Here is a 22,583-nt window from a genome sequence, read left to right as displayed (position 1 = left end):
GGTGTTATCTGCTCTGTAATGGCATTGCTGAAGCTATGTCCAGAATCACAGAGCTCATCCCCTCTCCTCCTCATCTTTGCTTTGTTTGCCTTTAATCAGATTTCCTTGTCCATCAAGCCTCACAAACTCTGTTTTTCACCCATGCGCAACCATTTTGATGTTCTTGATCTAGTTCATAATCAGCCATTTGCTCTCTCATGCTCACTGTTGTGACTAAGATTTCACTTTTAATTATTGTCACCTCCCAACTCTGCTGGAATTAAAGCTGATGCAGCTCATTACTATCAAGGCTACATTTTCCTCATGGCTACTTCCGAGAGCATCCTCTTCCCATTCCAGCTCCCAGCAACAGGTTCAGTCTCTAGCCCAGGGTTCCTTCCCCCACCTTACCCTCTTTGTGACTTAGGGCACTTCAGCAGTATCCACATCCCCCATTCTTCCCAAAGCCTGATTAGGTTTATTCACTTCTGCCAGTGGCCCTGCAGGGACCCTCTCACCCAGTTCAATCAGCCCAACGAACCTTTGGCTTCAACTGCATTACTAATTGGAACAGAGCGAGCCAGACTTAACCCTGCTTGATCTTACTCAGATCAGTGGTAAGACCTCATTGACCACAATGGCCCGGGATTAGGCAGCTAACAAGGGCCGCAAAACCTTAAAATGTACAAGCCAGCGGGGGTTAAAAGGCACGATTCCAGCCTAATGCTAGCAAAACACCAGTCTAATGGCACCAGTAACCCCTCACTTTCTCAACCATGGTACAGACTCACATTTCTCTGTTGCATTCCTCCTGCACGTACCTGTTTAATCCATCTTATACAAACAGCATCCAGGGACTTTCCAGTGAGCACTGGGCAGCCTAACTGGCACCGGTCAGTCTTGCATCTGACCCTTCTCCCATGCAACAGGCAGCACCTTTGGCCATATATGCGGAGAGCGTTCTGCTAATAATAAGAATTGACAGGCTCCAGAGCTATGAAGTTTTATTACAGCTATTTTGCAGGAGGTAAACTGCACCACTGGAGGAGCTGAGCAGCCTGAGGCCACAAGGAATTGCTGGCAGAGTGGGAACAGAAATTGGGCATCCTATTTTCTATCGTGCCTCAGCTATGAGACACCAGAGTTCCCCTTGCAAACAGCAGCAAGCCTCTCTCCTGCACTTTTTCCCTGCTGTTCAGAGGTAAATCTGCTACAGTTTTTTGCTTAGTATTCACATCTGACCTAAACATTTGCTTCCTGGGAAACGTTTTCCAGAGTTTGTTAAAGGAGCTGATATATCCTTCTCGCTAGCTTTCTGTTTTACCTTCAATACAAGTTTCTTTCGTAATAGGACCTCTCCAGCCTGTCCTGTCATCAACCCCTGTTCATGAAGCTCTTTAGCATAAACTTAATTTTAACTGTGAGCCGAATTCCATTCAGGTTACAGGATGCCATACAAAATTAGCAATTGCTTTCCTGAATCAGGAACCATATTAATACCAGTTGACCAAATGAAAATGTTATGAGAGCAAATGCAATCCCTGTGACCCCAAAGCTTCACCGTCTCATTCCAAATCAGAATACTGGCCCAGCATTTGTAATTGTCTCCTGTTGGGTTTTCATTTCCATTATCCCTGAGCAGTTAATGATCTCTTATTAGCTGGTGAGCAAGAGACTTGTAGATCTTAGTGAGGCATTTGACATTATTGATTGGAATATTTTACTCCTTAGCCTCGAACAATTTATTAGGATTTCTGTCAGCCCCCTTAAGGTTTCAAGGAAATTATGGATTGGGTAGGGGGTTGTGAAGCACAGGATCAAGTCCTCCTGGTAGGGAATGGGAGTCCCTCCCATACTCTCAACACACCTCTTTCCTTTTAGAAAAAAAAAAACAAACACACAGCTTTCCTCAGAAGCACTGCATTTCCATTCCTGACCCTGCTTGTCATTTATGCCAGGCATTTGGCTGCCCCACTGGGCTCAAAATCAGGCTCATGTGCCAGCCTCACACTTTTGTGTGCCATGGAGCATGGCACCTGGACACATGGGAGCCTGGCAACACAGAAATCTGCAAGTGAACAGAGCCATGTCCCTCCTTTTAAACACCTACCTTGACTCCTCCTTCAATATCTCTTGAGCGGCCACCAGGACTCAGACCTAGGGAGGTTCATGGCCTCTGCTTCTCTGGTACCAAAATCCTCCAAGGCACTCCCCATCTTCCTGTGGTCGCTGGTGTGGGATTGCCCTGCTCCACCGTTACCTGCAACGCCCTGCCAGCAGCGCTGCTGCCCTCCCGTGTGTCTGTCACCTCACCCCAATGGAGCATTTGCTCTGCTGCCCTACGCCACCTACCCAGTGGCCGTCTCCCTCTGCCACTCTTCACTCGGTAACGCTAATAAATCATCTTCAACACACCAAGGTAATTTGGGATGCAGGCTCTGTGGAGGAAAGCATTCACAATTACGTAGCACTGGAGTGCAGCAGCCCTTTTGGTCTTCCTCGGTCTCTCTGGCTTTTGGAGGTAGGCAGGTGTCTTCTCACAAGGTTAACTGGTGGGGTTAATGCAACTCACTGCTTCCACCTATCTCCTGCAGCCCAGAAAGTGCAGATGAGCAGTGGGTCGATTTCGCACATCCACGCAGGATGTGCTTTCCTGCAGGCTCACATAAGTTACTGGTGCAGTAAGTGAAGCTGCTTGACTTTGCACTGGAACAGATGCAGAGCAGTGACATGGTCTCTCGTGCCTTGGGGCCATAACCTTCAGCAGAGGAGTGGAGAGAGAGCTGGAGGCAGCACCTTTTTAACTTCTTCTAGGCAGATTCAGCAAGGGGGATCTGTCACTGCTCTTGTGTATATCGCCTCAACTTTCTTCATGTTGCCTATAAAATCTCTCACTGCTTTTATGTTCTCATTTTAAACCACAGCTTTGTCACTCTGTCACAAAAAGCCAATTTGCCTGTTAACAAATTGATTCTCCTCCTTGCATGCATCGTCTGATTTGTGCAGATCCCTGTTGGTTTTGTACCATCTCTGCAATGTAAGAGCTCCATGACAGGCTGCACGTGAAAACTTGGTAAGCCTTACAGTGGTCCTCCACTCGCAGGTTCATGGGTCTCGGGGGGGACTTCCCTCTATCCCTAAAGACTAGTTCTTGGCAATGAAAGTTGCTGATAAGAATTGCCTCATCAGACCAAGGCTCCAGAAAAGGGAGCAGATGGTGGGCTGGGCAGATGTGCTCGCTGCTCTGTTCCCCTCGGCATGCCTGTCAGCTGCACAAGGAGGGGCTGTACCCGAGAACTAAGGAGGTGTTACAGGGTGCAACTGTGATACAAAGCCCTGGGAACAACTCACCAGCTAGAAAGGATCAAGAAACAGATCTCCAGCCCTTGCGCACATCAGCTGGCAGGACCATTCCCACCAGTGTCTTTAAGGCAACTAATGTTATCTGATGCCCTGTGCCTTGCGGGCAGGGGTGGTGCCCGAGCTCTACCTCGGTACACTACAGCTGCTTGCTGGATGCAAGCACACCTTCCTCCCAACACCAGATCTACCCCTCTAGAAACTAACAGCAGGCTAAGCATAGTTGACGGGAAGATCCCACTTTATTTTTTATTTACAAAAATCTTCTACATAAAAGCCGTGTTTAAAGGTAAACTGATCTCCAGGGAAATATGAACAGATATGGCTAGTCTGGGTTTTGCCATGTGTTTTTTTTTTCTTCCTGAAACATTATCATCTGTATCTTTGCCCCCAAACATAACACAGAGAATTAAAACCATTAAAATCCTGTGAAATAGACTTTACAATCTGGATTTTATTCAATGACATAAACACTTAATTACAAACATCTGTTTTAGCCTAAATTCTAATTACCTAATCTAGCCATCTGTAATTTGAATGATTTTCTCTGATTTCCTTTCTTTGCAATGTGATTAATGAGAATGGCATTAGAGCAAGCAGCTTCCTCCTCCTTCCTCAGATGCTTTCCCAGCTCTAGCAAGAAAGCCCTGGGACTTTTCTGCTCACAGGAAACCTCCCTCCTGTCACTTCCAGCTGTTGAGCTTCCTTTTATCTTCTTAGTATGAGCTATCCCATGAGATTTCTGTTTCCCAGGACTAAAAGAGGAAGTTCTTACACAGAGAGATGCTCTCTGGGAGATGAGACCTGCCAGATTTCCAACGGCAGAGATGACGCATGGCAAAACAGTACTGGATTTCCCTTGCAGACACAGAAGAGGAAACACATGCCCTGCCTGGGAATATTTCACTTCACCACTGCTCTGAATCTTCATGACCCAGGGCAAGGCGCTTTTCTTATCACCTGGGACATGGCATACTGGCGATGAGAACCTTGCTACGAACATAGAGTGAACCTTCACATCATCAGAAAGAAATAATCTTTAGTTTAAGACTCTACGCTAGGGTTTGGGAGAACTGAATCCATTTTCCAGTCGTGCTGTAGATTCCCTGACTCTGATATAACAGGAAAAGTCGCTTCCCTTCCATGCCTCAATTCCGATTTGTACACCAAGAATAACAGTTCCTCCTCAGCAGCTGACCACCACCTAGCACACGGGGAGCTACCCAGCACAGCCAAGAGCAGCCACAGAGCAGGTGCTTGGGAAGCCATCGCAGCCCCAAGGAGGGACCCCTAATGACAGCAGGGCTGGAGCAGCTTAGATGAGGGCGATGCAGCGTGGCTGAGCACCCTCCCTCTAGACATGGCCTCAGGAGGAAGACCGTTGTATGGCTGATTGCGCTTTATGAATGGATGGATGAAAGAAGCAACCAGCTGGCTTAATATTACACTGATGGGTGATGTAGGCTCAGGCTCACAAGCCAAACAGCTCCATTCAGCCCTGAACTCCTCCACTCTTTCAAAAAAAAGGTTGCAATGGGGCATACTCTTGCATCCTTTCACCTACATATTTTGCTGGTTGTTAAGACAACACAGGGTAAGAAGCACAATGAGATCGCTTATTTCCCCATCACACCTGCAACAGTCCTGTTCTTACTGTGTCCTGTTAGTACAAATAGAAGAACATTTACTTTTTTCATGCCTCCAAACAGTCCCTGCAACTGTCATCCAAATAGGAAGCTGCCTGGTAGAAATCTATGGGGATGTAGCAGGGCAGACAGCAAGCTCACTGCAGCCGCCCCCACCCAGAAGAGCTGGGAGGAGAAAGAGTAGGGTGGTCCCAGGCAGGTACTAACCGTGGCCTGAGCTCCATGTCAAGCCAACAGGATGTGGTCACAAAGGGCAGAAAGCTCCTGATTTTGCCTGCTTAAGATCACTCTGTAGTGACAATAAGGAGGTTTTCAGCAGTACCTAGCTGCCTCAGCTTGTCAAGGGGACTTGGAGTTCATTAAAAATGATGCAAAGGGTTCCACCAATGGCATTTTCTCTCTCCCCTTCCCCAGTTCCAGCTGCAGCTCCCTGCTTTCCCGATTTGGCAAATCTACTTTGCAAACCTTCCCAGTTACAAAGAGTCTCTAGGGAGGATTTTGGTGCTGATCTGCACGCTCATCAGGGAGATGTTAGTGCATGCAACATAACACAGGTCCTTGGCATCTGCCTAAAGCCTGGCCCTTTCTGTGCTATTTGCATCCAGAAACCCTTCTCCTCAAGCCATGTTCCTAGAGGTAAATACACAGGGACAAATTTCACAAGGCAGATGCTAAATCAAGGCTGCATCATCCCCTGCACTCACATACTAAATATAATTCAGATTAAGATTAGGCTTGAATTTAAAGCTGTACAGCCATTCAGGTACAGACAAGCTCTCTAGAGTTCTACAGCCACATGGCTCCCCAAAATCTCTTTGGGCGACCACAGGCTTTCAGGGTCGCCTTAGTATCCTCCAGATGAGGAGGCTCCCTGTAAGTAACAGCCTGACACCCCGAGTCCTCTCCTACCTACTTAACTAAGGTGCTCTGTCTGGTTCATTCTCCCCATTCCTGGACCGCAATCTCCCCAGGACCACCAAACGCAAAAGCCAGTCCTAGGTACAGCAGTATGACAGCAGCCCGGTGACGTGCCCGAGCTGTTTAGCGCAGGGGTTACATGGGTCAAATAATTAGTCAATACCACGCACCCACACCTTGGAGACCAGTTTCTACCTCTGCATGGTCTTCACTCACCCTGCGTTGCCAGCGTCTGCTCAGAACCAGCCTGCAACAGTTTTCCAGAGGTTTTCCTGATGGACTATGGCAGCTTCTGACTCACAGAGGCTGTGGACAATGGGAATGAATTTTACTTACCGCTGGCCCAGTAAAAGGAGCATGATCACAGTTCTCCTGCCAGGACTGGTTGAGACTCTGGACAAACTCTTGGAAGAAAGTGTGAGATTGGTTGAAAATGGAAAATCCCAGGATGTTGACTCGGTCATCCAGCAGGCTGTCCAGGCGCTGGAGGGAAAACTCCTAAAGCAGCCCAAAACAGAAAACGGGATTAGGGAAGAAAACAGGCACCAAAATCTTCAGAAGCACTCAACACCATTGAAGAGAAGAGAGGACCATGCAGCTACAAGAGCCTGCATGTAGAACCTACTGCCTCCAAGCTGGGGCTGAAATCCACCCGCCAGCCGGTAAGGAAGAGCCTGGGTGCTAACCACGACTCCACCCAGCAGGATTCCTATCCCAGGCTCTTAATAAAGATGTCAGCCAAGTCCAGTACTTCATTGGCCGACTTCCACAAAAACACCGAAACCCCTCCAAAAGCAGGTTCTGGGAAATTTTCACTTCTGAGCTGTGGTTCCTGCCAACCATGCCTGAGTGTGGTGGTGTTCTTTGCAGTTTATAAACCAGCTCTTCTGACAGAGGTTCTCTGTAACACAGAGGTTACAGCAGAGACAGGGAGGCGGGTGATATTTTTCAGATGAAGCCGGTAACCTGCTATAACCAGCCAGACCAGGGCAGCTCTGCTGTGGGAGGTCCAGAGCACAGAGATCCTGAGCAGATTTAACCTTCCCAAGGATGCTCGCTCCAAGGCACTCCCAGAAAGAGGTCCCTGCTGCGTTCCCCATGAAAACACTGCTGTGCCCAGGCATCGCTACGGCTGAGAGCCCCAGACAGTGCAAGCACACAGGCAATGACTGCCTATCCAAACCTGAGGTAGGAGGGATCCCCAGGCCACCAAGACCACCAGACTGTGGAGACCCATGTCTGGAGAGAAAACAATGTCCATCCTTTCCTTTTTATAATTTCCTTTGAAAGCACCCTGAACTGGACCCCAACCTGGGTGGCAAACATCATCAGCTGAGTGAAGCTGCGTTACCACCACCGTATCCAATTCAGTGATACAAAGTCTAAACTGTTAAATTAAATCAGTTCCTCCCCAAAGGGCAATTCTGCCCTGCTCCTTTGTACCACTGGGTACCGGGAGTAGATGCCAGTCACAGGACACCCTAATGCCCCTGCGGAGGGTGGGAAGGTGCTTTGACTGTGGGCTTTGGTGTGGTGCCCATCTTCTTGCATTTCTGAAGAGCAAAGTGAGAAGATGTACAAAAATGACTGTAAAAAAAAAAAAAAAAAGCAAAAAGGGAGAGCTTTGTTTTGCTACTCACGTCAATGGGAGCAGTTACATGACAAAGTCAGCTTCCTGGAGAAAAGTCCAGCCCTCCCTGTCCTATTAGCAGGAAATAATAGTGCCTTCCTCGCTAATTTCTGTTTTGTTAATTGCTAAAATGGAGTGAGAAGGTGGGAGTAATAGTTTCAGAAACTGCTGGATACCCGTTCTCTCCCATCACTAATACAAATGTCTTTTGGCTCTGTGGACTCTGAGATCTCAGCGAGTCAAGTGATTTTTTATCTTTCCTGTGTATGCATGCACGTAGGAACACTGTCTGTAAATCTCTGAAACACGGAGTTACAAGACTATTCCAGGACAGCAAACTCCCACGAGAATGTGATCAGACACAGGATTAAGTGCATTTTGGACACAACCGCATTAACGTTAGGTAACATGAAATTGCCTGTGAACTACTGATTCATTTGAACGATATTATCCTCCTGCCTTCCTGACAGGTTATCCATTTACCTACGGCACCCTGTCAACCTGTGCAACAAGGGCAGATGGCTAATGAGGACCTGGGCCCGAGGAGATCCTGGGTGTAAGCAGAGCAGCAGGAGATATGTTGAGCCCCTGCAAAATACCACCTCCCCCCAGCCACAGCCATGAGGCAAACTGCATGGCGGCACAAAGCGAGCAGCTGCCTGACTGCCTTCTTGGCTTCATTATAGCAGAAGCAAAATGAGATGTTAGGTACCAAAACAGCCACGGAGTCCAAGGCTTCAGTCTCAGGCCAAACTACCCCAATCTCAAGGCAGTTGAAATTAGTGCCTTTACTTATTACACTTTTTCTCCCCTGAAAACTTTCTTTCTCCCCTAAGCTTTCGAGGTTGCTCAGGCCCTGGCATGTTTGTTATCCTCTTCTCCTTAAATTAGCAAATCCTGGTTAAGGCAATGAGCACCGCTGGTCTCAATTCACATGGAAGAAACTGAGGCAGAGGTTTCAGGATGAACCCTCACCCACATCAGCCCAGTTTCCCTCGGGAAATTCCCATGTCCCGCCCAGGATGGAGGCAGCTGCTGGGGCTCACTGCCTGACAAAGTGATCATGGGCAGACCCAGGCACCCTCCCCCCAGAGTCAACAATTTGCTCTGGTGCAAGTGTTAACAGCACCTTTTTCCGAGCTCCCATTAGTGGTGGCTGCTCATTGCAAGCTTTGGTCTTTTTCTACAGCCAATACTCTCCATATCCATCTTTTTCTAGGCAAGCCTCCAGCTGCAGAAAACCCCATTTCTGTTGCTGTCACGTTCATAAAGCATCCACCTCTAACACACGGGGATGGCATGGCCTGTAGGTGACCCTTTCCCTGCACTGCTCCCTGTCCTTTCCCTCCGCCCCAGCTCCAACCCTCTGCCTTTAAATGTTTTTCCAATCAGACGTGTGCAAGAGCATTCTGTGGGCCCAGGTCAGAAGCAAGTAAATGAGCCATGAGCTGCCTATGCAATGAGGTGGAGATGAACCATGCTTGGGGGACACACTTCATCTGCAATGGAATAAGAGAGATATGGTAAGGTCAGGCTTGCTACGGGGGGCAAAGGGGTGAGAGCATCCAGACAGTTCAGTAGCTACCAGCCCAGCTTCTGTTCCTATTTGTTTTATCCTTTCCTACACGGTCATTCACCATGCTTGACATTTCCAAACCCACTTTTTGCAAACACAGGCTCATCTGCCATTCAAGTCCTGCACCACTCAGCTGATTTCCAGAGCTTGACGCCCCATCCATCAGCCCTGGTCCTACCTCCCGATGGCAAGCAACGGCTGAGCCTCTGATGCTGCCTGGCAAGAGGCGAGCGCAGTCAGGAAAAGGGGTGGAAAACCCTGCTCTTGGAGATGATCTTAGATGGCTCCTCTCACCATGTGTTCACATGCAAGCGTTAACCTTTACCTTTTCAAAGATCAGTCTGAGGTAGAGAAATACTGTTGAGATTTGAGAAGCGAGACTCAGACGCATGAAGGGCTCTGTAGCGGGTGCACAGGGATTTGGTGTCATATCCAAGGATTTCTCATTGAGACATACTGAAGCTGACTTTTGCCTAAGCTAGGAAAAATTTTAAACAGTCTGAGCAGAACCATGGTATGTATGCCTGACCTTGCCTTAACTGCTAGACAAAGCCAGTGCAGCTAGTGTTCACAAAGAATAGTTTCACAGCCACCTCTCCTCTCCTCATGTAGTTACTCCTTATCTGCAGTGCTGGCTGGTACTTTTGCAGGCTAGGAGATAGCTTTCCAACACACTAAGAGCAAGGAGCCATTAGGAAAATAACTCACACCTGTCAGCAGATTCTGTTTAATGGGGGACTCCAAGCCCTGATGCACCCTGTCCTAGCCTCCTCTGTCTGCACAAATACGGTTTTGTAACCACATACTTCCACGCAAGATCAGGGCACCTGGTGAACACAAGAGGGTTGTGAACCAAAGAGATGGCTGCAAGCAGCATTTCCCTCATTACCTTCTAACTCCACTGCCAATGATTTTTTTCCCCGTCCCTACACTGAAACGATTGCAATAGTTGACCAGCGCTTTGCCTTCTGTCTCAGTCCAGATCCTTTATGCCAGTGCAATGAGAGGCACAGAGAAGACCATTAAAAAACCATACCAAGGCTAATTTCATGTACTGGCTGCCTGAATTCTTCCCCCTCTTTTGGTCTGGTGTTCAAAGCACCCACCAAAAGTCAATATTGTATTTAATGAGATCTCAGAAGTAGGAGGCTCTGAGGGTCTTCAGCCAAAATTAATGAACTTTTACAGAAGAAAAATCCCCAGGCTTTGCTCAAATCACAGCAAATTCTGCAGCAGCACCAGGCAATTACAGTGTAGGTTTTCTGACTTCTACTACAGCGCTGCAACAACTAAATATGTGCTGTTAAATAACAACACTTAGCAATTCTATGGCACTCTATATTTTCAAAGTGCTAGGCACACATTAGCTAATTGAATACAAAGGGGTTCCCCGGGAGACAGGACTGGAGGAGTTATTAGAGGATGAAGTCACTCTTGGGTTTCTGCGCTTCATGCGGCACTCGACCTGCATTCTCACTTTACAGCAGCAGACAAAACCTACGGAGTGACCCGAATGTTTAGATCATTGGGAGAACCTGGCTAATAAAAGCCACAGAGCCAAGCTCTGTAACTCATGATTTTAAAGCCATGAGCTTGGATTTTCTGGCGTCGCTAGCTATGAGTTACGATCAGATTTACAGGCTATAGTCTCCATTCCATTAGGAACATAAACCCATAAGACACAAGCGTATTACTCAGTGCAAGTCTCTTGACTTGCACATTTGGATCACATGCCAGCCGATACTGACCGGACTCAGCACCCACAAGCCCTCTCCCACCTCAGCCCACACCAGCAACAGGGCTCCTGCAACACACTGGTGGGTTCCTGATGCAAATCCCCCTCCTGCCCTGCCTGTTTCACTCTGGCACCCTAACACAGCAGCGGCAACATGCTAGTCCTCACATTGTCACAGCACAGTGCCGTGGTAACGTACAAAATCACTGCTGCCTTGCCCCGTGGGAACTCCTGCCAGGAAATTATTATGCCCAGAATACAGAGGAAGAAACTGAGGCACAGAGCAAAAAACAGCAAGCAATTAAAAATCTGACAGCACAATTCAGCCTAAAAGAGACGGGATTAACAACATGCCTTACAATGCAAAGCATCAAAGCCAGCATTCATATTTAAACATGTAATTAATGGAGTATCCTCCCGAATCTGCACCTCAGTAATCCACTCCCAGAATAAAGTAGACCCCACAAATGGTAGCCAGGTCTTCCCTCACTACTGGACCCACAGCCACGGATCAGACCCTCCCTCCCAAGTCTAGGGAGAGGCTGGAGACTTCTGCATGGAAAGGGCCAGTCGAGCAGGGATTATTAGTGTCGTAAAAGGCAGCCTGATAAGACAATGCTTTTTAAAGTGCAGAGCTGTGAACCCTCGAGATTCCCCTGCACTGCCACACTGTGGTCTCGCTTCAGCAAGTGGCTCCTGGTAACTGCTTACCCCGCAGCGGCGAGACGGCCAGTTTGCTATTCAGCGCTCTGCATCAGCTATTGAGCTCCTTCCAGCTTTATCGATTTTGCTGGTGATATTGTTCTGCATCACATTTGTGTGTGCAGAACCTCGCTCCCTGACTCGATTTTTATCACATTTTTAATAACCTAGATCACCTGGGAAGCAGGGAAACAGCGACCACGACCTGCACACCGGAGACAAGTATAAAGATGCGCTTGTTTCATTTTTAGTGACCTTCCCATAACCTCCTCAGCCTCATGCCATCCCAAGCCCCTGGAAGGAACAGGATTTTCTCAATTCAACCTACACTGACAGCAAGATGTCCCCCTCCCTCCCTCCCTCCTCTCTCTTGCTTACTCACACATGTGGTTATCTTCCTCTCTCAAGTACTGCAAGGACTTTATTGGATTTTTGGATCTGTTGATTAGCAGCCTCCAAAACACCCCCTGATGCTGTCACAGCCTGGTGCTCAGCAGGAGAAGACTGCTGGTGCTGTAAGTTCAGCAGGCTGCACTGACCTCATTCCCCTTGGTCCCAGCCAAGGATCTGGCCCTCTGACGGCAGTGAAGGCTGATTTAGACCAGGCACAGGCTCACTGTGGGTCCAGAACACACTGTACTGTTCCTTCTGTATTTTCATGTGGGATGGGAAGGAGAATACTGGGCCAAGGCTTCCATTTCTCTATTAAGCCCTCACTCTGGCAAAACTTCCATTTCAAGAGTATTTGGGGCTTGGAAGAGCTGTCACCCTCCAAACACAGGCTTTCAATTCCCATACTGAGATTGCCTGGCAGCTTGTGTGCAGAAGCCAAACTTTCAGATAGTGCAAAGTCAGCACAGCTCTAGTGACTTCACTGCTGAGATCACTGGATGCCAATGTGCATCATAATTCACCATTTTAGGGTTAACCAGAGGAGATAAAGTAACTCAGCTCTTGGATTTTTGGGCAAACAAAGCTCTCCCCAGGGAGTCTCTCCCCAGGCCATGGGTGGCAGGACTAGTATGCCTAGTCGAAAGGGGCAGAAGTTACCATCCTGGTCCTATTCACACGGAATGGATCTGGTGCAAGTCCTCTGCAGCTACTCCAGGTTTTCACGGTTGAGGCATGAACATGTTGTGTCCAGAGGAAGACCTGCTGACAGAGGGAGCAGAAGCACTGCTCTATGTCCAGGGACACCCAAACAAATGGCTAAAACATGGATTTCTCACAAGAAGCTTGTGACTTTAGCCTGTGTCACTGAGGTCCCCTACAGTCCTCTTATACTGATGGAGATCTTTAACAGCAGCAAAAAGTACAAGAAGGAAGAACTGGTGGTGCATCCCATCCCCCTCCGTATCAGAGGCACACTAGGGACTGCCACCTGAGCGTCACTGACGGCCTTGTCCACGGCTGCGTGAGCATTACGTGACTGGGACATCTGGCCCCTGCAATGGTCAGTTCTTCACAATCTGGCACCAGTGACCAGCTTCTCCCCTGAGGTCGTCGTGCCACCTCCATTAGATGTAGCAGTGGAGAAAATACCTGCCTTTGCCTCTCTGGGTGCTGTTTGCCCTCAGGGCAGAGCTGCTGAGTCTGTTAATCATTCCTAAGCTCCTCTAAGAACACTTTTATTTATTTACTCAAGTGGACGATATTATGTTAAGTGCTTTATGGTTTTCTTGAAAGGCTCAGTTTATTTATAAACTATTGAAAGAGTCAATAAGTTTATAATGGGCCACATGTGAAAATCAATTTCTCTGAAAGAAAAAAAAGTCATCACAGCAACAAATTGTGGCCTTTTGAGTAGGTAAGTGGCTGTGAGAGATCTACCCAAGGCACGGTTATTCAGCCACCGTGTAGTTAAAGAGGAACTGTGATCTCAACGAACTCGGGCAATTTAGGGGAACTGTCCGTATATAATGTGCTTGCTTTTACAAAGTTGACACATCACAAAAGCATCAGTGTGCCATATGCTAGTAAGGATGGGTCTTTTACCTCCTCATGCAAGGAGAGCTATTAAATTTTGGAGACTGTTCTTCAAAGGAGAGCACTTTAGGAAAATACATTGCCCACATCCTTAGTGAAAGCAATTTACTTCAACTTCTCTGCAGGGAGCCTGAGGTTTGAAAAGTGACAAATTCTCAGAGAGCAAAGAGGTCAAGTGCTAATGTTGGGACCTGAAAAGCACAGCTTTTGGAAAACAAGGGGTAGGAAGTCTGAACGACAAATAGGACAAGACAGTGTGAGGGCAGAGGAAGAGAGGTTTGCTCTCACATCAGAGGGCCTGGGCTGTATCCGAGAGAATGATTTACTCAACAGCTGGAAATCAAGCACAGGATGGACTCTGAACACCACATAAAGACGAGCCAGACAGGTAGGGTAGCACGGGCAACAGAGTGTAGGGAGGTACAGTTATTGCTTCGTCTAAATCCTCCTTTTCTCATGCTAACTAGAATGAGGAGAAATTGCTTTGGCATCCTTGCAAAACTCTGATTTGTTTGCCCTGCTACACATGCCACTAAAAATATGAACCATAAATCCAGGGAATGATCGGGGCTCTAGAAACAGGTTTGCATCCGCTACTGGGAATCAGGAAGGCTGCCTGGACTGCAAAGTAAAATTTGTCAGAACATAACAAGAAAGCCCACCTCCTTCATTTGTGCAAGGGAAAGTGAGGGTGCTTACAGCCAGCAGACCTGATGCAGTGAGGCCAAACACCACGGCCTGTGCTGGAGCTCATGCCACAGAATCAAAGAAAGAGAAGGTCATTTCACCAAGAGAAGTTAATTTCCCAAAGTAGGACCAAAAACCTAAGCTCCACAGTCCCAACCAAAAAACTAACCCATAGTCCACTTTCCCTCTGCTTTGCTTTACATCATTCCCTCCTTACAAAGGATGTTACCGTAACGGCAAGCTACCGCTGAAACGTGTGATGTTGTCTGGGTGATTTGGACACTAGTTTTCCCTCCAGTTCCAACAGGGCACCCAGGACAACAATTCAGCTTTGAAAACCTCATCCTATATGAAGACCAACCTCTTTATAAATCACTAGCAAAGAAGAAAAAACAGGAAACAAAAAACCAAACCAAAACTGATTTATCTGGGCTCTGGAAATTGAATACGGCAGCTGTTTTATCAGCAACACCACCTCCACACAATATCGTCAGGGAACAAAACTGCATCCAATGAATAGTGTGTCTGACTCAAGGCACTAGTAAAACTCCTTTACACCTTCCTTCTTACAGTAATAATTTTAATTGTTTCAATTATTTCCATCTAGTCTCCTTGATAAATGTTTTGAGATTCAAACCCAGCCTGAGGTCCATACGCTATATATATATATATATATAAAAAAAAAAGGAGAGGCAAAATAAAAGACAAAACCAACAACAAGCTACAAGAATTAATTGTAGCACAGGATTTTGGAGGCATCCAACACCTTTCCTGCTCTGTGCTGCTGATTTCAAGGATTTCCAGCACTAGAAGGAATATTTTTTTCTATGCACAACAGCCTGCTTGCAATGCTTTATTTATGGACTGCATTATTAGTATTATTACTACGATTATTATTATTATTATGGAGCACACCATTGCCCCCTTATATGGTCATAAGCTGTGTGGATACACAGAAACCCGGTGCCCCGCCGGGAGCCGGGGAGGGATGATGAGCAGCTCAGCTCAGCACAGCACAATCCAAGGTGCTGGGAACAGCTGGCCACTGGGTCAGCCTTTGCCATTAATCATCAGGAAATTTCAGCCCTCCCAGAAGGATAAGCCCCAGAGCAAGGCAGTTTGTCACCATGTGTGGATGCAATGAAGAAACTTGAGTCAAATTGAGAGGTTTTTTGCAAAGGGACTGAGGACAAGGGGTGCTCGGTTGCCACAAGTGCCCCGTATGCGGATGATGGATGTGGGGAAGAAAAATGCAACAGACCTGCTCTGTTCTGAGTTTCATTAGGACTCCCGGAAAATTTGAGTTTCTAGTGCTGACAAAAAGGGTCCCTTGAGCTGGCTGAAGGAGGCTGATAATGAATTCACATGCAGTAAATTAGCCTGTGGATATTTTTACATCAGGCTGCTCGCCTCAGCTCCGATGGAAACGCATTGGGGCCGAGGACTTCCTCCTCATTTGCTCCCGCAATCTCCTGCCAAAGGCTGGCATCTGCTTTCACGCGCCGTTCTGCCTCCCTGCTGAGCGGCAGGGAGAGCAACGCTGACGCTATCTGCAGTCATCAGGCTGGCTACGGAGCAGCCGTCACCCCCGAATCACTCTCCCCATGGACCAGCACCAGGGAGTTGCAGCAACTTGCCTCCCTCTAACGCTCCGCAGAGAGAAGAGCTGTGACACACAACTAGCTGTTGGCTGGGATGTGCTTATTAAATAAAATTAATGCTAGAAGACAGAAACAGAATTCCCCTGCAGTGCCACAGGGCAGGTGTTTAATTCAACATTTCATCCCCTTGTCTTTTTTTGCCTGAAATATTTTTCCATCTCCAAGTAGCTTAATGCTATACAGACTGTCTATTCCCCTTCTGATGGGTTGTCCCTCCATTTAAAGCCATCTTTTTACTTGCTCGCCTTGACAGCAGTTCACTATGATTTTATCTTTTATATTAGGCAGTGATTGCAAAACCTCAGAGGGTTCATTAGAAGCTTGATAATCCCTCCAGATTTATTAGTCTAAATTGCTCACTCCCATCTCTCATCCCCATTTAAATATTACTAATTTCCTTAAACATCTCTTCCATCTGCCCAGATTTTGCCTGATGTCACCTTTCTTTAACAGTCCCTGCCAAAAAAACCCAGTTAGTTCTGCTGAGGGCTGATCTTTGGGACAAAGTGGTAAAATAACAGATTAATATCCCGTGAGAGTAAATGGCAACAAAACTCTTTCCTTTCTCACCTGCCTCAGCTGCTGTAACTGCATTACACTAGATGAACGGATTTCAAAGACAAATTTCACCTCCTGACCTCAAGCAAACACTTAATCACACCCATGCTCAAAACTAGTGTGGTGGTGGCGGCGGTGGGGAGCTTAATTTTTATAGTTATTTGTGTTGTCTGAGCACCATCCAGGAACATGGACTCCACTGTGCTGGTGATGTGCAAATAGAAATCCCTTACTATGTGCATAGTCCTGGTCCACGCGGTGCACATTGGCTGCTGGGACTGGGGAGGGCAAGTGGAAGTAGAAACAGTTGTGAGGGCCAGAGGGCAACAAGAAAACGACTTGCTGGGACTGGGAAATGACCGGAGTGGTTTAGCATTGTGAGCAGGACCTGATGGGGATGGCCATCATCTATTACCAGCTCTACCAGCAGCACCAGCACAGCTACAGTCTGACTTGGGGGGTTAGAAGTCACAAAGCAGCAGCCACTGTCTTAAAACATGTGACCTTCACCTCCTGAGGGTGCACATCTTCCCCCAGCGTCCATCACTGGCTGATTCCCTCCAGGTACATCCCTTCCTTTTGCTTTCCTGCACAGTGCCAATCATTTGCATGGGGATAAACAGGAGCAGTGAAGCTTGTTCCTACTGGACTGATATTGAGCAAGGTTAGGACCTATGGATCGAGCACTAAGCAGGAATCAGAATGCTATTTAGTTCAGGTAGGAAGCGTGTGGCTTTTTCTATATTTTGCATTTTTCTCTTTTCTGATATCTCCTTTCCCTACCCCTTTTCATTCTCTGTCCCAATTGCTCTCTTGGCTTTCAACCCCTCCATTTCCCTCCTTCCCCCACCTCCTCTCCTGCCTACACATTTGGCTCCATCCGTTCCCGTCTGTCTCCCACCCAAACACAAAGCGTGATTCAGCTCTCGGCTTTCCTGGCACACACATACCCTGGCATAAATATTAATAGAAATCAGAGAATATGAGTATCATTTGGGGTTGGAAGGCACCTCTACTTAATCATCCAGCCTATCTTACTGCACTCAGGTTTCCATCATTCCCATACCAGCATTAATAGGTAGGTATCTGGTCTCCCCCGCGGTTGCATTTCCCCCACGCCACTTGGCAGCCTGTTCAAGAGCCTTGTAGCTGCTGCAGCAAGAGAAGTTTCTCTGATGTTTATTTTGGGTTTCCCCCTGCTGCTGCCTAAGCCCATTACTCTTTGTTTAGCACAGTACTTGGGGATTTAACCACACGATTCCCCCATTAATGTTATTAGTAGCTATAAAGCCAAACCACCAGAGGCCATGCTGAAGATATACCCTGCTCTGCCTCTCAACATTTATGATATCATCCTTCCTTAGTCTTACACAGGCACTCTCAGAGGTGCAGCAGAAAAGCATGGGGCCGTGGTGCCCACTGCACAAATGCCCCAGTGCAGTTTGCCCTTCTCCCAGCGTGGGGAATGGGCTCAGGAGCGCGGGGAATGGGCTCCAGCGTAATCCTCCTGAGCCTTCAGTCAGGAACCACCCATCTGCTGGGGCTTCCCAAGGACCTGCACATCTCATTCCACTGGCTCCGGCCACAACCTCTACAAACCCTGCCTTCAGTAGCTACGTGGGATCAATCGGTGCTGCTGGGCACCCATCAGCTTTCACCTCCAAAAGGCTACGGCAAGACTTTCCCTGACTGATGCACAGGTTTGCAGGGTGACACCGCTCCTTGCCTCCCGCCCCCCCTACCACAAATCCCCCCCACTCCAGAAGCAAGTGGCTCTTCCCAACGCTCCCACGAGCTGCGGAGATCAGCTCCCATTAACATGACTCTACACGCACACGGGAGAAAAGCCGAGAAAAACGTCTTACCAGATTAGTGAAGATATACGTGTAATAGGCAGACGCCATTCCCAGTTCAGCTGCCTGTGAAGGAGAGGAAAGGAGATTAGACCAGAGCCTGACAATCTTCAATCTCCACTCTGGCAAGGCAGAGACTGGGCCACATTTGCTTTTTCATCCTTATCGCTCCGTGAAAGCGCTGCTGTCTTCCTGCGGGTGGGGAAGGGTGGGACACAGCAACAGAATTTGACCTGTGAAATTAAAGTCTGGGGAACCAATTTTTCATCAGGACTGAGCCTACCTCTGAGGTCTCCTCTCCGCAACAGCACTGCACAGGGGATGCCTGGCAGAGAGAAACCACCCAACACTGCCCGAGCCGCAGCTCCAGACCCCTGTGACCATCCCCACTCCTTCTGGGGCACGGTGCAAGATGACTTTCAGGGATTTCTGCATGTGGCCCCATCCTGCAGGTGTATCCAGCCAAGGACAACCTGGAAGGAAGATGTGCATTGGAAGGAAAAGCTATTGCACCCCCAACAGCCTGTACAGAACCCGGCACGGCAAGGTGGGGTCCCACAGCCCCAGTCCGAGGCCTCCAGAGCCCCTTGGGATGAGGAGTTCCTCAGGTGACACTGCGTATTTGGAGGAAAGCAAGGCTGGCTGAGGTTTGCTGCTTTGTTAATGGATGCTGCTTCTCTCCTCTTCAACTACAAACATCTTTTTGAACATAATGAGGGAAAGCAGCAGTTGAGAGAGCTCAGGGCTTGTCTCGTTTCACTACAAACAATGTGATGCAGAAAGCAAGGCAGTAAAAGCTCTTCTGGAGTTACAGAAAAAGGACAGTCATCCCACTGGTGTTTTTCCCAGATGTATCAGTCAGATTTGGGCTCCAGTCCCACAAATTAATTAGGATGAATGAAACCTAGTAACTCAGCCTGTTCTTCAGAATTTAGACAGGGTTGTGATGGCCACAGAAATAGGAATAAAAAAAGAGGGTAACAGTGTATGGAGATGCAGAGAGAAGGACACAGATATTTCCATGGGGTGATGTGTTCTAGAGGTCACAGACAAGATCATTGAAGAACTTTTCCAAAATTTAAAGTTCTCAGTAAACAAGGAGTTGGTTGTAGGAACAGATGCTCAGGAAAGTGGGGGATTAATCTTTAGATCCTCCTGAAAGCCTATGTTTCACTGCCAGGCACAGCTGGTCTCAAATCATGCTTCTGGACCTTGGCAAAGAGGTTTTCCCAGCATCCCAGACCACGCAGAGGAACTGGAGGCAGGGAGGGTAGGACCAAAGGCAGCACCTCCTTACTTGGTTTTAGTCCCTTCCCATCTCCCCCAGAAGCTGGAGGATGGCAACAACAGAAAATGAGTGAAGGAAAGACAGAGCAAAGGGGAGGCTTAGATTGCACCTCTCCCTATTCCTGCCTGTTCTTTACCTATTTTTGCACAAAACTGGGGGCACCACCATTGCAGTGGGAGAGGAGATGGACAGAGGGGAAGGCTTCAGAAGCCCACAGGTGATTGATGGTGGCTTAAGTCTGGCTGTGCCCTGCCCTTTGGTTGCATGTTGTCACCTTGTCGCTCACACAGGTGGCAAAATGGACACAGCAAAGTCATTTGACCAAAAGAGCACCACGATTCCAGAGGCGGCTGCCAATCTGCCTTTCAGCCAGCTTTCCAGACACCTGCCTGATTTTTAAGCCCCTACACAATAAAACCTGGCACACATTTCCCTCTCTTCTCCCTTCCTGGGGACAGCGATAATGTCAGTGTTCCCTCTGACCCACTTTGAAGTCAGTGCATTTGATTTCAAGGGCAGAAAATCAAAGCGAGCAACAAAGCGCTTCCTGTGAGCATCGCTCCGATCCATTTAATGTGCCCGCTGGCAGGTGGGCGGCCAGGACAGACTGGTAATCGAGGAAGCAACCATGTGTCTCCTGACCATATGTGGAGGGTAAGAGATGAGAAATTGCCATTTCTCTCATTGTCCGAGGCCAGGACTGTCCTCCTGAGACACATCTGACACAAAGCACTTTCAAACCAATAATGCATTTTTCATGCTTTTGGTGACCTGTGGGCAGGGGCCAAGGATACACCTCTTTGCTCACTGCAACCTTACCCCCTACTCTGGTTGCGCCTCTGTAAAGAAGATAGTTTCCAGCCTCCCAAGGTGCAAGAAGTTGCCAGATCAGAAGCTTATTATTTATTACCTTCCATTCCTACAATCCTCTAGCCGGGAGGACTACATTAGGTTTTCTGAACTGCTGAAAAATCACGGCAATCTCTGACATCTTTATCAGTTGTGGCAGAAGGATGCTGGAGCCGAGAAGGGAGGCTGCAGGTGCCCAAAGAGCGCTGCTGTGTGCCTGTGGGAAGTCACTATAGCAACAGAGAAGGGGGACAGCCCTCAGCAGCCAGGCATCATGCAAAATGAATTAGGAGAGAGAAAAACCAAAAAATCCCCCAAAAAATCCACCAACTGCCCTCCCCACCCCCCGAGGAGACCCAAAAAAATCCCAAACCTGCCTATTTAGAAATGCAAAATTTCAAGCAATAGGATAAAAATCTTGGGCAGGGAGGGAGAATAATAAAAACAGCTCTAATGGTTTCTGCTGGCTGTCATCAGGGATAAATCTGATACAGTCAGGGCCTCTGAACGCCTGACACCGCAGCCAGGACACAGTGTGTAATGCCTGCACCAACAGCCACGGGGGGACCCCATTGCTTGGATCCTGCCTCCATTCAGGAAGGTACTTCTTGTTCCTTCCAGGATATGGGAAACTATACACAACTTCAGACTCCATCTGGAGCCACTGCTCAATTCTGAAGTCGACTATCAAAACAAATGCTAAAAACTGCAGCAAAAGACCATTTAAAAATAAACATGATTAAAATAAAATCTCGGTTAATAAGACAATAAAAAAGGAAGGAAAAAGTTAGAAACTTACTTGGAGAAAAGAAAAAGAAAAAACTATTGCACTGATTGACAAATTTCAGAGCGCTAAGCAGCCTTCCATGGCTGTTTGATGGCAACAGGAGCCACAAGCACGTGCCACTTCTAGAAAGCAAACTCATCAGCTCAGAGCAATTAAACCATTGCTTCTACAGATACAGTCCTGGAAAGAGAGAGCAAATTATTTTCCCCAGAAACTCCATCAGTGGCAATTCCCCTCTCAGCAGAGACCATTTCCAGTGCTGCTGCAGGAATTTTTACACTCCATTATCATACAACACCTGCACACGCATGCTCATGTACTGCACATAATATCTCGTTCAGTGGAAGCAGCTGCATGTACAACTGTGACACTCAATAGACACTTACCTTCTGCAAAATGGTATGAGACATGGAAGCATTGGCGTGTACAATGATCGTAGCTGTTTTGTCATCTCGGATCTCTTTTAGGAGAGGGGTAGGATCCCTGCTGTCATCTAGCATCCGCACTGAGAGCGTGTCCTTGGAAATGAGGAACTGCCGAAGCAACTTCTCTAGGTTCAAAAGGCCTTCAAATAAAAGGGAGGGAAAAAACCCCAGATAAGTTTAAAGTTTACACTTGGTTCAAAAAGCACCTCTCCCATGGCCCATAATCATCCCTGGTAGGAAGCAGTCCTGCAGGACTGTGTCTATGCGCTGCAAAGGAAAGGATCTGGGGCTGCAGCACAAGCTTGGGCCAGCAGGGAATGGGAAACGATGGAGCTACTCCAGCTGTTCTCCAGATGAAAAGTGGCTCCAAAGGCCTCTTGGGAAGATACGAATTCACTGAGGACCCCACCGTCCAGACAAGTTCTCCATTATCTTCCTGCATGCAGGGTTGTTCTGGCTATTGCTGGTTGCTGGAGGATGATTCCTCCTCCTAAGCCTTTGCATTACTAGCTCCCAAACTAAGTGCCCTGCAAGACACAACTTGATAGACATTGGAGATCCTGGAGCACTCTAATGGGGAGCTGCTATCTTCCAAGGGCATGTGTCCCTGGGGTGAATCGCTCTCCTGAGAGTCAGACAAAGCAGAGAACATTGCAGAAGTACAACATTAGGTCTACATTAAAAAATTGTGAAAAAATTGTGAGTATGGTCCTAGCACAGTGCAAAATTATTTGTGGACTGGGGATTCCCAGAGCAACACAGAAGCCAATAATAAACAAACAAGCCAGCACATTTGGCGCTTTATGGAGCAATTAAAGTAGGACAACGTTCACAGTCCAGCGGTTCCATCACTGGGCAAGGTCTCTGTAGACCCACCTTCTACCTCCATGTCGAAGCCCTCCGCCCTCCTCCCTCCTCCTGCCCTGCCATCTGCATTTCTGCC

The 22,583-nt window shown here is 47.8% G+C and overlaps 1 protein-coding gene across 5 annotated transcripts in view; it reads right to left on the bottom strand.

The window, feature by feature from the left end:
* GRIK4 (glutamate ionotropic receptor kainate type subunit 4) overlaps positions 1-22,583 on the bottom strand; it is a 208,863-nt gene that overhangs the window by 40,081 nt on the left and 146,199 nt on the right. For all 5 annotated transcript variants that reach the window (XR_012664078.1, XM_075116301.1, XM_075116302.1 and 2 more), the window contains exons 6-8: positions 21,602-21,780; positions 18,304-18,357; positions 6,240-6,401 (exon numbers count right to left, since the gene is read on the bottom strand). Coding sequence is in view for 4 of the 5 variants with exons in the window: in XM_075116301.1 (XP_074972402.1) it covers positions 6,240-6,401; positions 18,304-18,357; positions 21,602-21,780 (395 nt within the window). In the remaining variant the exon portion in view is untranslated. The remainder of the gene's footprint in view (positions 1-6,239; positions 6,402-18,303; positions 18,358-21,601; positions 21,781-22,583) is intronic.

This window comes from Phalacrocorax aristotelis, chromosome 22, assembly GCF_949628215.1.
Source record: "Phalacrocorax aristotelis chromosome 22, bGulAri2.1, whole genome shotgun sequence".
NCBI classification, from domain to species: Eukaryota; Metazoa; Chordata; class Aves; order Suliformes; family Phalacrocoracidae; genus Phalacrocorax; species Phalacrocorax aristotelis.
This window is presented reverse-complemented; position numbering and strand designations above follow the sequence as displayed.